The sequence below is a fragment of the Vidua macroura genome, chromosome 5 (assembly GCF_024509145.1).
Source record: "Vidua macroura isolate BioBank_ID:100142 chromosome 5, ASM2450914v1, whole genome shotgun sequence".
Lineage (NCBI taxonomy): Eukaryota > Metazoa > Chordata > Aves > Passeriformes > Viduidae > Vidua > Vidua macroura.
The window spans coordinates 7,682,485-7,697,728 of NC_071575.1; the positions used below are offsets into that span (position 1 = coordinate 7,682,485).

Sequence of the window (15,244 nt, forward strand, 5' to 3'; positions counted from 1 at the left end):
CCCTTACCTCTTGCAGCCTCTGGTCCTCACGGGACATGTTAAGCAGCATTCTGCTGCCCCGTATCACGGGGATGTCCTGCCAGAGGGATGCGTTAGATGAGACTGACAGACGTTGCAAATATGAGTCCTGGGGAGACAGTACTTTCCTCCGTAGCCTCGGGGAACTTGGGAAACTTGACTCTATATCCTCTGGATAATCCACTCTCTTCTGGCTTTGGATGGCCTTGTTCAGAGCCACATCACTGTACTCCTGATACAGCAATCTTGCTGTGGAGAAAGACACATATATTTATCTTTTCTATAGTAGCAACTCACCCTCTGCTTCAACCTGGAGAAAACTCTGCCCCGGACTGGGACAGTCAAATTCAGGCAAAGCTCACCAGCTGCCCGAGTGTACTGCAGGATTCCAGCTGCTTTCCCTGCTCTCTAACACTACACCCTCACAACCACCACGTGGCAGGAGTCCCTCTCCTTTTTGCTCACTGCAAGGATGAGAGATGCTGGCAGAGAGGGGACTGCCACAGCACCCCAGGCAGGAGGTACTTACAGGAGTTGATCAGTTTGGAGTGCCGGCGCTTGAAGTTCTCTGTTGTGTCTGCAGGTTTCTTCTCTCTGCCAGGGAATAAGGATTTCAAAACACAGAGTGAGCAAAGGGCACAGCACCAGAGATGGCTTGTCCAAACCTTAGAATCTGCTCTGCCACAACAGGGAGCTCTTCTTTTCCAACAAGCTCAAGCTCCACTTGTGTCAAGCTTTACTTGACACAAAGGGAAAAGTTTGACTTAATGGAAAGGCTGTCCTGAAGGCACAGAAAGACCTCTGTTGCAGTAGGGTCCTCCTCAAGAGAGCATAGACTGAAACACAGGCCTAGGGCATTTAATTAAAGTTTTCCACTCTTTATCATCATCTTTGATAACTCAGAAACAATGGAGGTGTCTGTGCTGCACAGGGATTGGGGCAAATTCTAAGGGTCTTTGAGAGACTCACCGCATTATAACTGTTTCTGAGCTGACTGGTGGTTCCCTGTGTGCCTTGTGAGCTTCTTCCTCTGAAGGAACAGAAGAAACCTCTGCATAGAAGACAATTGGAAAGTAAACACATCAGTCAATTTTTAGACTTAATCTACAATCCAAATGACACACAGATACCACTTACCTATACCCCACCTAAGTGGCAATCTTGAGCTGGAGTACAGGTGCCCTCATGGCATTTATTTCTGGGTCAGAAACATTCTAGTTTTAATAATCCTTGACATTACTTACACTTTACATGTGTTAGCCACATTTATTTTTCACACAAAGAAAAAGGTGACATTTTAGGCAGTGACAGTAACTCTTAAGAGCTTCCCTCTCCAGTTATGCAAGCAAAGACATTGCCTGTGTGCCCTGTTTGGTGCTGTCCTTACACTTTCAGCTACTAGGGCCAGGCATCAGGAGATCAGTGGAGCCAAAGTGTAAAATTGGAGAAGTCCTTTTGGTTTGTGAGGGATTTAATCAAATAAGGTGTGAAGAAATTCCAAATCTGAAATAACTGGAAGCAGAAAAAGGAAGAAAGCCCAAAGACTGAGCTGCAGTTATGGATAAGGGGAAAGACAATACTATTGTCTTGAATATTCTAAATTTTGGAATCAAGAAATTACAGGTGAAACATATGAACAAATCTTGAGATTCAAGTTCTGCCAAACCTTTTTACTCCCTTCCATATCACATTCCTTTTCCTCTGTGCCAAAAATATCAGAGCATGTTTCAGAGCTTCAAAAATAGATTAAAGTAAGAACTAAAAAGAAGCAATTATTTAAAGTTCACATAAGATATAGTAAAGAACAGACACACATCCTGATAGCAAGTACTGCTGAATGAGCTGCATTACAGAAGATGCATGTTTTCCACTTGTGACATCAGTGATTTGACTTCTGTGCAAGCTGGGACCTTGGGTTTGACAAATTTCCATTCTTATCTGAACTCTCAAATCTTGTGCTCACAGGAAAATCATCTTTTTTAGAAGGTCAAGTGGGAACCTAAAAGTGCCAGTTGCAAAATAAGGGGAGGCAGCAAATAAACAACTGATAAGAGATATGGGCTACTGAGGGTGTATGCATGGCTCTTCTTTACTGCCTCGGGGATCCATGAAGTAAGTTTATTGTTGCAGGTATTAGTGTGGAATGAGAAGACTGAGCCCCAGACTACATCCCTACTCAAGGGAACAAGCAGGATACACAGGGCAGCAGAGAGGAAGGAGGGGACAGCTGGAAAGGGAAGCTTGGGGCAGGATAGGAGAGGGCTGTAGGGTTGGAGCAGGGAGTATCACCAGAAAGGCACAAGAGCCATGCTAAGCTCTCAGCTCTCATGCCTCTCCATTACACTGTCTATTTAATTTAATCCTGCTTCTTGATAACTGTTCTAAGTTGGAGGGAGGAAGGAGGAAGGGAAATGGAAGAGAGGACTCACGCTGCAAGATGTCTGGTGGTACTGACATCCTCTTCAGGCCCTGACGGTGCCAGTCCTTGGTTTTTACTCGGCTTTTAATTGGGTTTTCTTGATTGGCTGCTGGGTCCTGCACAGCTACCCCAATAGTTTTTTTGTCTGGCCAACTTGATGATTTTTCCAAGGGTGCATGTTTGGCCCTTTCTGCCTTTGGCTGGTGTTCTCCTTCCAGCCTTTGCCTGACCCTCCTCTCACCTTCTGTTTTCTCTGTGACTGCCAGTGGAGCCTGGATGTTCTTTGTGTCCCCACTGAAGCTACCTGTGGGCTGCTCCCATCGCAGCTCCTCGTCCTGGCAGGTTGTTCTGGTGGTTGGTGGCGACGGAGGGCTGAGCTGGAGGAAGTGGATAGGATTGGTGAATGCAAGCATTGGAAGGAGCTGTGGAGAGTCTCTGCTTTTGGAGTCTGGGGATGTTATCAGGCCTTCCAACGAGGGCCAAGAAGGGTGGTCAGGTGAGGATTTTCCACTCTCTATATCCATATGGGGATCTGCTGTTTCAGGGCTGGTGTCAGAGCAGCCAACCAACATTTCATTTCCAAGAGCCAAAAAACTTTTGGTCACCAAACTGACCCCTGAGTCATCGGAAGTCTCTGTATCATGGGGATCTGCGTCACCAAGATCCCACTCTCCACTCACTGGAACAAGGTCGTCTCTCTCTGCTAGACTTTCTCCATCAGAAGCAGAGGCCACGGAGTTGGCATCAGATGCAGAGGTGGCAGTTCGGAGAGGATGGCTTGGAGGAGGGTGAAAGGCTCTCAGCTTACCATCATCCATCCCACAGCTGAGGGGGGGCCTGGAGTGCGGTCTAGGAGCCAGCAGCTGGTAACCTTCAGGGGCTGGAGGTGGAACAACGTGATTTGCATGGAGTGCAGGGGCCTGAGCTTGACTGGGCCTTTGGACATGGGAAGGAGGATGAGGAAGCTGTTTGGCATCAGACTCAGACACCAGAGGTAGGCTTGAGTGGGACACAGGGGACAGAGGTTGTCCTTGCTGGTTCACAGCAAGGACCATATCATCTTCGGAGGGCCACGTTAGGGTGCTCAGCACACTGGAAATTCTGGATCCAGGCTCTTTTTGGTATAAACTGCAGTCAGGCTCATCAAATAAAGGCACTTGTGTTTTACGATCCGCATTTGCTGCCGTTTCTTTTCCTTGTATAATGGCACTTTTTTGGGGAGAACTTTGCTGAATTGTCTCAGGGTGGCTCAGGGGAGTGGAAGTCCTTCCTGGTGTTTGAGATGCTTCCAGAGGCCCTACAATACTAGCCACAGACCTCCTATCCCTAGGAAAGCTCCCTTGCAGAGGAAGGGAGCTCGTGTACATTACAGAGAAAGAAGATGAGCCACTAGGGTCCTCATGAAAGCCTTCCTCAGAAGTAAGGAGTTCATGGGAAGTCTTGGCCTCCCTTGCACCTGTCCTTACAACAGTTTCTGCTGGTGTTGGGTCCCACCCTTGTGCAGGAGCAGCTTGATTGGGTGGCTTCCCTGCAGAGTCTGGCAGCTCATTCAGGCTGGTGCCAGGACAGTGTTCAGGGGTCACAGAGGCTATTCTGGCACCCTCCTGCTCTGGAACAGACGCTGATACCGCTGAGGTGATCTCTGAGGGGGAAGCTGGAATGAGGTCCCAAAGCTCAGCTTTTCCTGTTATAGGATGAAGATCTATAAGATCAGGTGGCTCCAAGTGACTGGTAGCAGAGGAAGGATGTGCTGGAACAAGGGCCTCTGGGTTCTCTGCGCTAAAAGGTGCTGTTACCCCTTCACAGAGTGATGCAGCATCTCTTTTATCAAACCTCTGGACAGCTTTTCCATGACCATCACTGTGCTCATTCTCCCTGCCCAGTTGTGTCTTATCATCCCAGTGAGCTTCTCCAATATCCTGACCACGGATGGAAAAGTGGCCAGAGTCCTCCAGGTCTTCTGCTTGGTCAGAGACATGGCACATGTGTGGAGTTTCCCCCCCTGGGTTCTGGTTTTTTGAGGACAGAGGTTCGACTGCAGGTGGCTGACATCCAGAACCTTCTTCTGTGACATGAGCTTTCAGCAGCACGTCCTCACCAGGATGCTGATCCACAGAGACAGGTTCCCCAGGAGGAAATGCTGATCCTGTTTGCTCAGACAAAGAACCATACTCCAAAACACATGCATCCAAATTATGCCTGGGAACAGAAGGTATCTCTGACCCAAAAGCTGATGACAGAGCCTCTGGTTTCAAGTCTTCCCCCAGTCTGAGCTCTTCCCTCTGCAGTTGCTCCTGCTCATTTTGTTCCTTGTTTTTCTGATCTTTGAGCTCCAAAGGTTTGCCTTCTTCTGGCAGATTCTGCTCTTTGCACTCTTCCTCCTCCTCTTCTTGCTGAAATTCAGATGCTGCCTCCTCCCAGGCTGGCTCCTTATGCTGTGAAGCATTCACTTCCTCTGTCCTTTTAGCAGTACTCTTTCCTTGGAAAGCACTCTCTGCTGAAGGGGCAGGTCTGCCCTCAGTTTCTCTGTGATCATCTTCTAGATTAAGGCATTTGGAAGCAGATGAGTTCTCTTCAGGAACCATTCCCTGGTCTTTGACCATGCTGGTATTCCTTGTTTCACCAGCTGAGGTGTTTCCCTCTCGTAGTGAACTCATTTGGCTGTCACATGTTAAGGTGGAAGAAAACTGATGGGAAGAGGAAGATTCTGTATTCTTTTCCAAACCCTGGGGTGCTCTTAAGCTTTCCTGAACATCTTCAGAAGTGTAAGGTTTAGCTGTGTCTTCTACTGCTCCCTCTGAGGTAGGCTGCTCATCAGGTGCTGGTGCCAACTTTTTGGTGCTTTGCTCCTGCTCTGCACCAGCATCAACCTCCTGCAAAGAATCCTTGGAGATGTTATCCAGAAAGGGTTCAGCCTTATAATGCCCTTCTGAAACAGTTTTACACACCAAAAAGCACTTAGGTGTCTCTCTCTGAGAGGAAATGGCATCAGCCAAAGGGGATTTTGTTTGCTGAGGGTCTGAGCCATGAAAAGCCAGTTCTGCCCGGAACTGAGGAAACTCAGTGCTGAGCTTCACAGCCTGCAGGACGGGGCTGCCAGGGGCTGGCTCATCCTGGACTCTGCTGTGAGAGGAAGGGTCCTGGTTGCTTTCCAGGTCAACCAGTTCCAATTGCTTAAGTTTCAGAGAATAATCCAGTCCACCCTCCTCTAAAAGCATTTCTCCTTCCAGTTCTGAGAGTCCCTTTTGAGGCTCTGTATCCCCTTGGCCTTGTTCCAGTCCTGCTGGCACTTTTTGCATAGGGTTAGAGGGTCTGCCCAGCATCTCTGCTGCTTTCCCTGGAGCAGCAAGGCAGTCCTTGGGCGTGTTGAGCTCTGCTCCCTTTGCAGAGTTAGATGGGCTGGTGCTCATTTCAGCTGCTGTGTGAGTGGCATGATGCTCTCCTTCCACAGCTGAAGAATCCCAGGCTTCCCCAGGGATGCTGCTGGCTCCTGGGGGAGTGGTACCTCCTTCGCTGGTTTCTTCAGACTCCATCAGTGACACATCCTGCTGAAGAAAAATGTATTTTTCTGTTACTACTTCACAAGGATACGATGGATCTAATTCACTGCTTCTACTGCAGGTGAAAAAAAACAAAAAACAAAACCAACAGCACATACATAGTGGGTGATAAGAGCTGGGAAACAAACACAAAGACTGAGAACAGGCAAACACCACATGTAAGCTTGAAGTATGAGAGTAACACCAAAATAAGCCCACTGGTGTCTCTTTAGTTTCATATGCAAATGCAGAAAGTGACTTTGGTCGAAGAGCAGAGCTGCTGAGCTCTCTGCAATGGCCACAGGGCAACTTATGGAAAGTGGTGTCCATGGCTGGTTTTCTCAGACCCAAAAGGGGGTACCAGAAGGCATCCAGAGAACAAGAAAATTTTCAAAAATCTCCATTGATTTTCATGGGGCAAGGTGGGCAAATACTCCTGGCCTCTTCTAGCTGAGTTTAAAAAGTTCTCTCTGATTTTTGTCTGTTCTTTGGCTCTCTCTGCGGATCTCTATGTAGGTCTGGAACTCATTGCAAAATGATCACAGAAATTAATTAACAAAACATAGGAACATAAGAATTTGATTAACAGGTAACTAGGACATGACACAAGACACAAGCTATTTGAAGGCTGTAAACCACATGGGTTGAGAGGAATAGCTCTGGTATGTGTGGACTAATCTACAGACTATAAAGAGAAACTACGTCATCATTTAGTCTACTCTTTTAGGGAGGGAGAAAGGAAAAAAAAAACCATCTCATGATTGTTGGACAGTTTCCCAAAGGATATAGTGGAATTTCCCATCCACTATTGCATTTGAAGTTCAGACATGACAAAGCACTAGGGAATGACAAAGCACTAGCACATTTGGGGTATGTCTGTTCAAAGGACAGAAGAATCTGATTGACCACTTTTATCTCTTTGTCTTCTACCATGACCCACAAACCCTACCTGGAAAAAACCTGAGAAAGAGGCAAACTGTTGTGGCTCCCTCTCTTTTCTTCTATGGTGACTTCCTTGTGCTAGAGTGGCTCTGTAGTCACAAGTAGCAGCCTCTGATCCCACACAGAAAGTAAAAGCAGTAAGGGCATAATTACATCTGAACTAATTGTCCCAGTTAGCTCCATGGCCAGGGCACGCCTGGCCTGAAAGCTGGTTTAGCTTCTGTTTTCCCTTGCGTCAAGTGAAACAAAACACCTGCTCTGAAGGCAAGGAGCGCATGATCTGGAGTTAGAACTGAAGCATTTATACACCTTCATAACAGAATTGTATTGTCATCACAGAATGGTTTGGGTTGGAGGGGGCATTAAAGATCACCCAGATCCAAGGCCCTGCCATGGGCAGGGGCACCTTCCACTATCCAAGGTTGTTTAGAGCTCCTGAGCAAAACGTGGCCTTGAACATTTCCAGGGATGGGGCAGCCACAGCTTCTCTGGGCAACCTGTACCAGTGCTGTATACCCTCATATTAAAGGATTTCTTCCCAATATCAAATCTAAATCTCTCCTCTTTTGGTTTAAAACATATCCCCCTTGTCCTATGACTACCTGCCCATATAAAAAGTAGCTCTCCCTATTTCTATACACCCCTTTTAAGTACTGGAAGGCTGAAATGGGGTCCCTGGAGTCTTCCCTTCTCCAGGCTGAACAGCCTCAATTCTAAAAAAAATTCAGAAAATAATTGAGTTAGTTAATTGATTTTAACTCATCAGCTAACTACTTCCTGTGTATGTTTTCTCATGTAATCTTTAATTTTTGTTTATAGTGAAAAAACAGTCTTTCTTGCAAAACCAGGGGTTTTCAGCAATTTGGATTTTCCCTCCCAAGCACTGAGTAGTTGTAATAGCTGTAATTTTAACAACCAGTTTGTTTCAAAGAGGTAGGTCCATTCAGGGAGTTCCCACGGAGTTTCCAGCTGCTGTCAGCTGCTACTAAACTACCTGGATGCTGCTAAACTGTCTTTTCAAAGGTTCCACATCAGATCACTCTTGTGCTACACTGCTCTTTGCTCTCCTGGCTACCCCATCTGAGTCTACTCAGCTCCAGGCCTAGAAAAGTACTACTTCTCACACCTAATACAGACAGTCTTCAAAAACAGGCTCCCCAAGAGCAGAGAGACTGTTTAGGGAGACATAAGCTGCTGGTTAAGGAAGATTTACTATTACTAAAGGTAGGATGGCTCATAAAGATCTGAATAGTAAAGTGCTCAAATGCAATCCCACACTTTGTCAGGGGAAGAACACTTGCTCACTGTGCTGTTTCACAGATGTACACAGCCCTCAATTTCCTCTTATTAAGCTCAAAATGCCAGTTTCTACCTCCATGGCACTGTTGCAAGGGATTTGGACAGGTGAAAGGACGAGTTTAAAACTGCATTTGGAGCAGTTCCATGATGATACTGGGAGGCAGAATAGAGGGAGGTGCACAGCACATCAACACTGGAAGCTGCCAAGTGAGATTTGTCTCATCATATTACTGCCAGGTGTTTTGCACACCTCAGGGAGAGCAAGAGAGGAGCTTTGAGAAGTGAGGCAGGAGAAGGAGCAGGCAAACTTTCTGCAGAGACAGGAGGGGAGGACTTATGCATCTTGCCAGGGAAACTGTTAACCTCCAGGTTGAAGGCTGGGTGCACCATAGTAGAAGACACATGTCTGCAATAAGAATTTCATTGAGATGGAAAGGGAAATAATAAAACAAGACTGACAGCACCTGTAGTCTTTGCATGCAGAGCAGCTATGTACAAGAGCCCAGCAATTACCAGAAGAGAATGTCTGTGGAGCACTGTCATGTTAAACTCCCAGTGCAGGTCTGCTCCATCAGAGGTGGGCCCAGGAGACCCCCAAGAGCTCAGCTACCCAAAGCAAACTTTCAATTAGCATTTTCAGCAGGGCCAATAATATGACAGAGCAGCAGCACACAGGACCTATCTAGCCTCTGCCAGTAGGCAGGATATATAAACTCTCAAAGATAATTCACTGTTTCCCCTTTTGGGGCTTACTGATCTTTCACATCTCTCACTGGATCAGATGATCAGCTGGCTGTCACTCCCTCATATGCTCTGTCTTTGAAACAAGGTAAACCGATGTTCCCTGTTGAGATAAAGGCACGCAGGCTCTTCTCTAGAGAGGACCTAGAAACACCAGACTTCAGCTGCCATGCACTCAGCTTTTAGGTGATTCTGGGTGCACAGAACCCCTCCAAGCTGGAACAGTGAGAGGGAGCAGCTGGGCACATGCCAGCACGAAAACAGAGGGGCAATGCTTGGACCTGCTGCAGCCCAGGCACAATATCTGAGAGGAGAAGGGTGAAGGAGGTGGCCTGGTGAGCAACAAAAGGACAGCAGTGAAAGCATGAGGGCACAATCCATCCACAGCTTTCCCAGAATACAAAAGGCAATGTGAATGTCGTACTTCCTTCCACTGTGGGTTAATTCACCTGGACGGAGATGACAAACACTTCTGGTTTTAAATAGAAAGTACCTCACCTTCCCTCCCCCCCTCCTCCAACAAAGAAGAAAGGAGCAATAACAAGTACTATCAAGCACAGACAAGCCCTTCAGCTAGCCAGGAAGCAAGGCTACACACAAGTGCAGCCCTGAGATCCTCCTCCTCCCAACGCGGGGAGAGACGGAGCTTTCTGGCCGCCACCTCGGCCCTCCCCGCGCGGTGCCGGGTGCCGCCCTCGGCCCCGCTCCCCGTCCTGCTCCCCTGCCGCGGGCCTTGGGGCAGCCCACACGCCCGGGCTGCTGCGAACGCGCTCCCGGCAGAGAAACTCCTGCCCTGCGACGCGGGGATGGAGCTGCTCCGGCCCAGCTGCCGCCCTGAGCTTCTGGCAGCGAGAGGAGAAAGGCGTTCCCAGCAATGTTTGAGCGGCACGGGCGAGGACACCCTTCTTCCTCATTGAAACAAAGGGTTTCCCAAGTAGTCCCTAGTTTGGGCTTATCCTTGCTGGTGCAGCCACAATCTGGTGTAGAAATGCGAAAGCTGGCTTTAAGGACTTCAGCTCAGGCAGGAAAGAGTTTCGTGTTTGGCTCTAACAAGCCGCCAAAAAAACAACAAGGCTGCCCTGAACCTTTTCCTGCTATCTCAGCTTGGTTTAATCAGCTTGGTCACACAGTTCAGGTACACTTTACAAGGAGCTGAAAGAGGGGAAATTTAGGTTAGATATTAGAAAGGAATTCTTCCCTGTAAGAGTGGTGAGGCTCTGGAACAGGTTGCCCAGAGATGTGGCTGCCCCATCCCTGGCAGTGTTCCAGGCCAGGTTGGATGGGGCTCTGAGCAACCTGGGATAGTGGAAGGTGTCCCTGCCCACAGCAGATGGTTATCTTTAAGGTCACTTCCAACTCCTTATCATTCTATGATTTGAATCAGCTCAGAGCCAGCCCTTCTCCTTACAAAATCCAGAGCTCCGTGTGCAGTACAGCACCATCTCTCCCAGGAAGCCACACATTGGACTTCAGTTAGGTGAGACACCCAGGAAACTGAACACAAAGCCTGCCCTGCCACAAGCCTCAATTTTTATATTTTCCTCAGCTAGTCCTGCCATGCTTAGGCTGGTTTCCTACATGTCCACATGAGAGATTCCCACTGCCCATATTCCCCTGCAAAGAAACAGTCACCAATTTTCACACACCACCCTGGGCTGCTCTATCGCTGTACAACCCATCAAGGGAGGTGAAGGAGGCTGGTCAAAACTCTTGAGCTCAGGAAGAGATAACACAGGGTGCTAGAGATAAGAAGGAAGGAGGGAAATAATGTAATGTGGAGTCAGCTTTGAGGGCATGGAGGAAAAGATTTAGATGGAAAAGCAAGGTGATCTAAAAAAGCAAAATAATGTAGAGCCTACTGCTGTGCTACACAGTACTGGTAATGTTCTGGGAACCAGGAGCTGCCTCAGGTGTCTTAGGCAGGGGAGAACAAAACACAGCTGCCATTAGCACCTGAACTCCTGGAAAATGCATCTGAGCTGCTACTGAAGCTTGAGAAACAAAAGTGAGACCTCCCAGTCACACCAGTGTAGAGTGTTTGCCCAAGTTTTAACACACCCAGTTGCAGCTTTCACTTGTCATAGGCACGCTCAAGATACACTGAGACTATTAATTATCTAATGACTCACTGAGGGGAAAAAAAGAACAGGATACTTTTCCATACTTTTCTTACATTGGTTGCTATTTAAGTAGATTATAATACTTAATGCTAACAAAAAAAAAAAAAAGTGTCAGAGAAACATAATTTTGGGTTGAACACAATTTCATCTTGGAAATTGCTACTGAACATTTGGCAAACAGCAAGTGATGAATGTGGCTTGGATTGTACATTGCACTTCCCAGAGATGCAATAAAAGTGATTCATTCTTAAGATAAAATGGGTCACCTGTAAAGCAAAAAAAAACCAGCTCACTCTAAGCAGAGGTTAAGTTTATATTCATAAAAGTAATGGGTAAGCCTTTATATTCTGCAGTTTTCTAATACGACAATAAACAAGAATAGTGTGTGATTCTCACTGCTAGAGCTCAGTAGAAAGATAATTGACACTGCTTGGTGAACAGCAGAATTCCCACAGAGGAAGTAATGTATTGAGTCACTGCAAGTTGCTCTGTGCAGGCCTCTCCACAAACTCTGGGGATGGAGACACAAGTGACAGAAACATGGGGAGCACAGAAGAAGGCAAGAACTTCCCAAATTACTTTCCCCATGATATTTTATGCAGAGGTGGCTGCTAGCAGCATGCTGTACACATTCCTAGATGGCATGTCTGCCATGAACCCCAGGAGTTCCCAGTTCCTCTTTGAGCAGGATGATTCAGGACCTTCATGGGACAGAATTTCCAATTAGAGGCAGAAATCTCAGAGTCTCTCACTATGCTATGGATGCATGAGCCAGAATCCCACACTGCTGGTTTTGAGTCTCAGATTAAAGAAGGCTCATGTTTGCACCAAACCATTCTGACAGATGCAAATGCCCTTAAGACATCAAAGGACCTGGAAACACACTTGAAAGCTTGGCCTTGCGCAGCCGGGCCATTTGTGTTACCTGTACCCGTTCTGAGCACAGTCAAGCTACAGACAGATAAGGATGAACAATATTCAGCAAATTGAAGTGGGACAAACTGTCCTGCCCTGCAGAGAGGCCCTCCAAAGTTACCCTGTCTGATGCAAACAGGTAATAGAACCTCTTTCACAGCCAGATCAAGTTCCATCTGGAAAATTGTCAGATTTCTGGTAGCTGTCAGAGCCCCACAGAAGATAAAGCTGGAACATTTTAGCAGTGTGGGATGACTGACAAGCTAAACACCAATATATATATATATACACCCAGCCATAAATATACTGGCAAAATCCTGCTTTTGTATCAATAGGTAAAGCACACCCTATACAACTAAAAAAAAATGCTAAAATACCCATAAAACTGCACTTTCCAGGGTAGTGATAGCACAGTGTTATCAGCCATAACAACAGCAGAAAACTGTCATTTTCTGGCTTCAATATTGTACCATCAATTGGAAAGAACAATAAAAAAATGTCGGATTCAGAATCCCATGAAATAGCAACCACAACAACAAAATCACACATTTATCCTTGTGCTGTGCCCTCAGAATGCATGTTTTCAGCCTTAGCTCCTCATATCAGTTTTAATTACCTTATGACTCCAGCAATGAGATTTATTTTTAAAAGTTATGAGATTTGTATCACAATCAAATCACAAAAATACTTGGCAATACCGTAGCAGTGATGGAGCTTTGTACTGAAAATTGTAGCTAAAGAAAAAAAAAAAAATCCATCCAAAAGGGATGTAGGGATGTATGTGGGAAAAACAGGTTTTGGTACAACCCTCCCCTAACCCAGCTTTTCAGGGAACAAATCATTTTTTCCTTGGAAATTTAACTGGTGTCTTTAGATTGAAGAAGCTACCACGAGACAAGTTTGGTATTGGAAGCAAAAAGTATTAGTTATAAATGAAATGTTATAAGAAATGTAAATGTGGGAAACCACCAGCAAGGACCCCTTCCCTCTCCCTCGTGGAAAAATAGCTTCACACACCCAAAGCCACAGGAATTGTGTGGGTGCTGAATAGGAAGGTACTAATGCGAACACACGGAAAACTTGTTGTTCCTCACAGTCTAGGGCTTGTATGGCCAACTGGCACAGGTTTATTGTGCACATCACAACATTTTCTGTTTCTCATACAGTCCCACTTCCTAGAATCATGTGGTTATGTGAGAGCTTTGGCTTACAATTAAGAAAAAATGGATGTATGGCCTTTACTGGGCATGGAAAAGGCCAGAAAAACTAAGTATGACTCAACAATTAAATCTCGCTGTCTGGGTTCATCTTAATTTCTTAATCCTAAACCTTAATTTGTAACTAAGGAGAGGAAGGGCAACTCCCCATTCCCTCTCTGCCTGATCCCTGTTTTTCAAAGACTGGGACTCATGACAATGCCAAATATTTAGGCCTGATGCAGTGAGTTACATGAGCTACCAGAAGCTAAAAAAAAGGCAGTGAAATACACTGTGATATAACTGGGTTAACAAAGATTGATAATCAAATTTGTCAGGCCAAATTTAGGTATTTGCAGATATCCTGCAAAGCTCATTTGTTTATATTCCACTCCTTAAAAAAAAAAAAAAAAAAAAAAAGGAAAAAAGCAAAAGGAGAGTTTCTTCAATTCCTTCCACTGCTGACTGTACAAAACTATCCCACACCACTTGGATCTCAATAAATCTCAATTAAGACCTGACATGGAACCCTGAAAATCCAGAACAGACCAATTTACTATGCATCCAGGTTGCTGCCAACATCTCCCTCGTGCCAGTGCACACATGACCATGTATGAGCCATCCCAGGGAGTTGTCGAGCCAAAAAAAAGCAACAACCCAGGAGCAGAGTGATGTGAGCAGCCATAAAGGTATGACACAGGAGAAAAGGTAAGTAAGTAAAGGCAAATCTGACAGCCTCCTGCAGTAGTTGTATATGGAATCAGAGAATGGTTTGGGTAGGAAAGGTCTTTAAAGCCCATCTCATTCCCACCCCCTGCCATGGGCAGGGACACCTTCCACTATCCCAGGTTGCTCAGAGCCCCATCCAACCTGGCCTGGAACACTGCCAGGGATGGGGCAGCCACAACTTCTCTGGGCAGCCTGTGCCAGGGCATCACCACCTTCACAAGGAAGAATTTCTTCCTGATATCCCATCTAAACCTACTTTTGAAGCCATTCCCCCTTGTCCTGTCACTCCAGGCCCTTGTCAAAAGTCTCTCTCCATCTTTCCTGTGGGCTCCCTTCAGGTACTGGAAGGCCACAATGAGGTCACCCCAAAGCCTTCTCTTCTCCAGGCTGAACAATCCCAATTCCCTCAGCATGTCCTCATATCAGAAGTCCTCAATCTAGAAGGTCCATGTCCTGCATGTGCTGGGACCCCAGAGCAGCTGTACAAGCTGCACAAGAGGACAAGAACACAGGGCTGGGCAGCAAAGGAGGAGCAGGAAAGCAGAAACCTGGACTTAGCCCTACGTTCTGGTGAAACCACACCCAGGATCCACAGGCCTGTCCCTGCCTCTCCAGCGTAGGTGTCTCTCCAGGTGTGACTGCCAAGCACTCCGCACACAGAGCCAGGTGCTCCCTCGGCAGCCCAGGCACAGCAGCAGCAGGAGAGCATGGGGTTTTGCACCCTCAGTCCTGGCCCTCTGCTAGGAACACATCTGCTGCCCTCCCAGGTGAGAAGTGGGCACCAGGGGAAGCAGGATCCACAACCATTTCCAAATGAGCCATTGTTTTTATGGTTTAATGTTTCCTTGTCTCGTTATTGCCACTGACTGTGCCATTCCGGTGAACTCACAGCCAGCCTTCTCCCCATAGGAAAGGGCTGGCTCTGAGGGGATGTTGCATGGAAGAGAGGTGAATTAGGAGACAGCTCCTGTGACCAACTCTGAAAACAAGTAACAACATGTAGGAAATCCTTGGAAAAGCCCTGGAAACCTCCTCAAACCATCTGCAAAGTCTACAAGGGAAATACTCCAAAGGGAAGGGAAGGGGAAGACATTCTTGTGACCTTGTCTTTCAGATCAAGCTGTGAAAAGTTGTATAAATGAGGGGTTTAAATGCTGTAACTGATATACATCAGTCTTAGAAAATGCTTTTTATAACCAGCTTTACCAATTCGTACTACCTTATTTCAAAGTTTATAGTAGTAATTACAGCCCATAGATGTTGTAGTTAAGATTTAGCATTAGTTCCTAATACTGTCATTAACACAGCATATTATAAAAATTAAAA

The 15,244-nt window shown here is 46.4% G+C and overlaps 1 protein-coding gene across 3 annotated transcripts in view; it reads right to left on the reverse strand.

Annotated features, from left to right (window-relative positions):
* The window catches only part of ARHGEF5 (Rho guanine nucleotide exchange factor 5), a 33,828-nt gene that overhangs the window by 8,624 nt on the left and 9,960 nt on the right, over positions 1-15,244 (reverse strand). For all 3 annotated transcript variants that reach the window (XM_053977674.1, XM_053977673.1, XM_053977672.1), the window contains exons 2-5: positions 2,448-5,985; positions 988-1,069; positions 548-612; positions 8-267 (exon numbers count right to left, since the gene is read on the reverse strand). In XM_053977674.1, coding sequence (XP_053833649.1) covers positions 8-267; positions 548-612; positions 988-1,069; positions 2,448-5,970 — 3,930 coding nt within the window. In that variant the 5' untranslated portion in view covers positions 5,971-5,985. The remainder of the gene's footprint in view (positions 1-7; positions 268-547; positions 613-987; positions 1,070-2,447; positions 5,986-15,244) is intronic.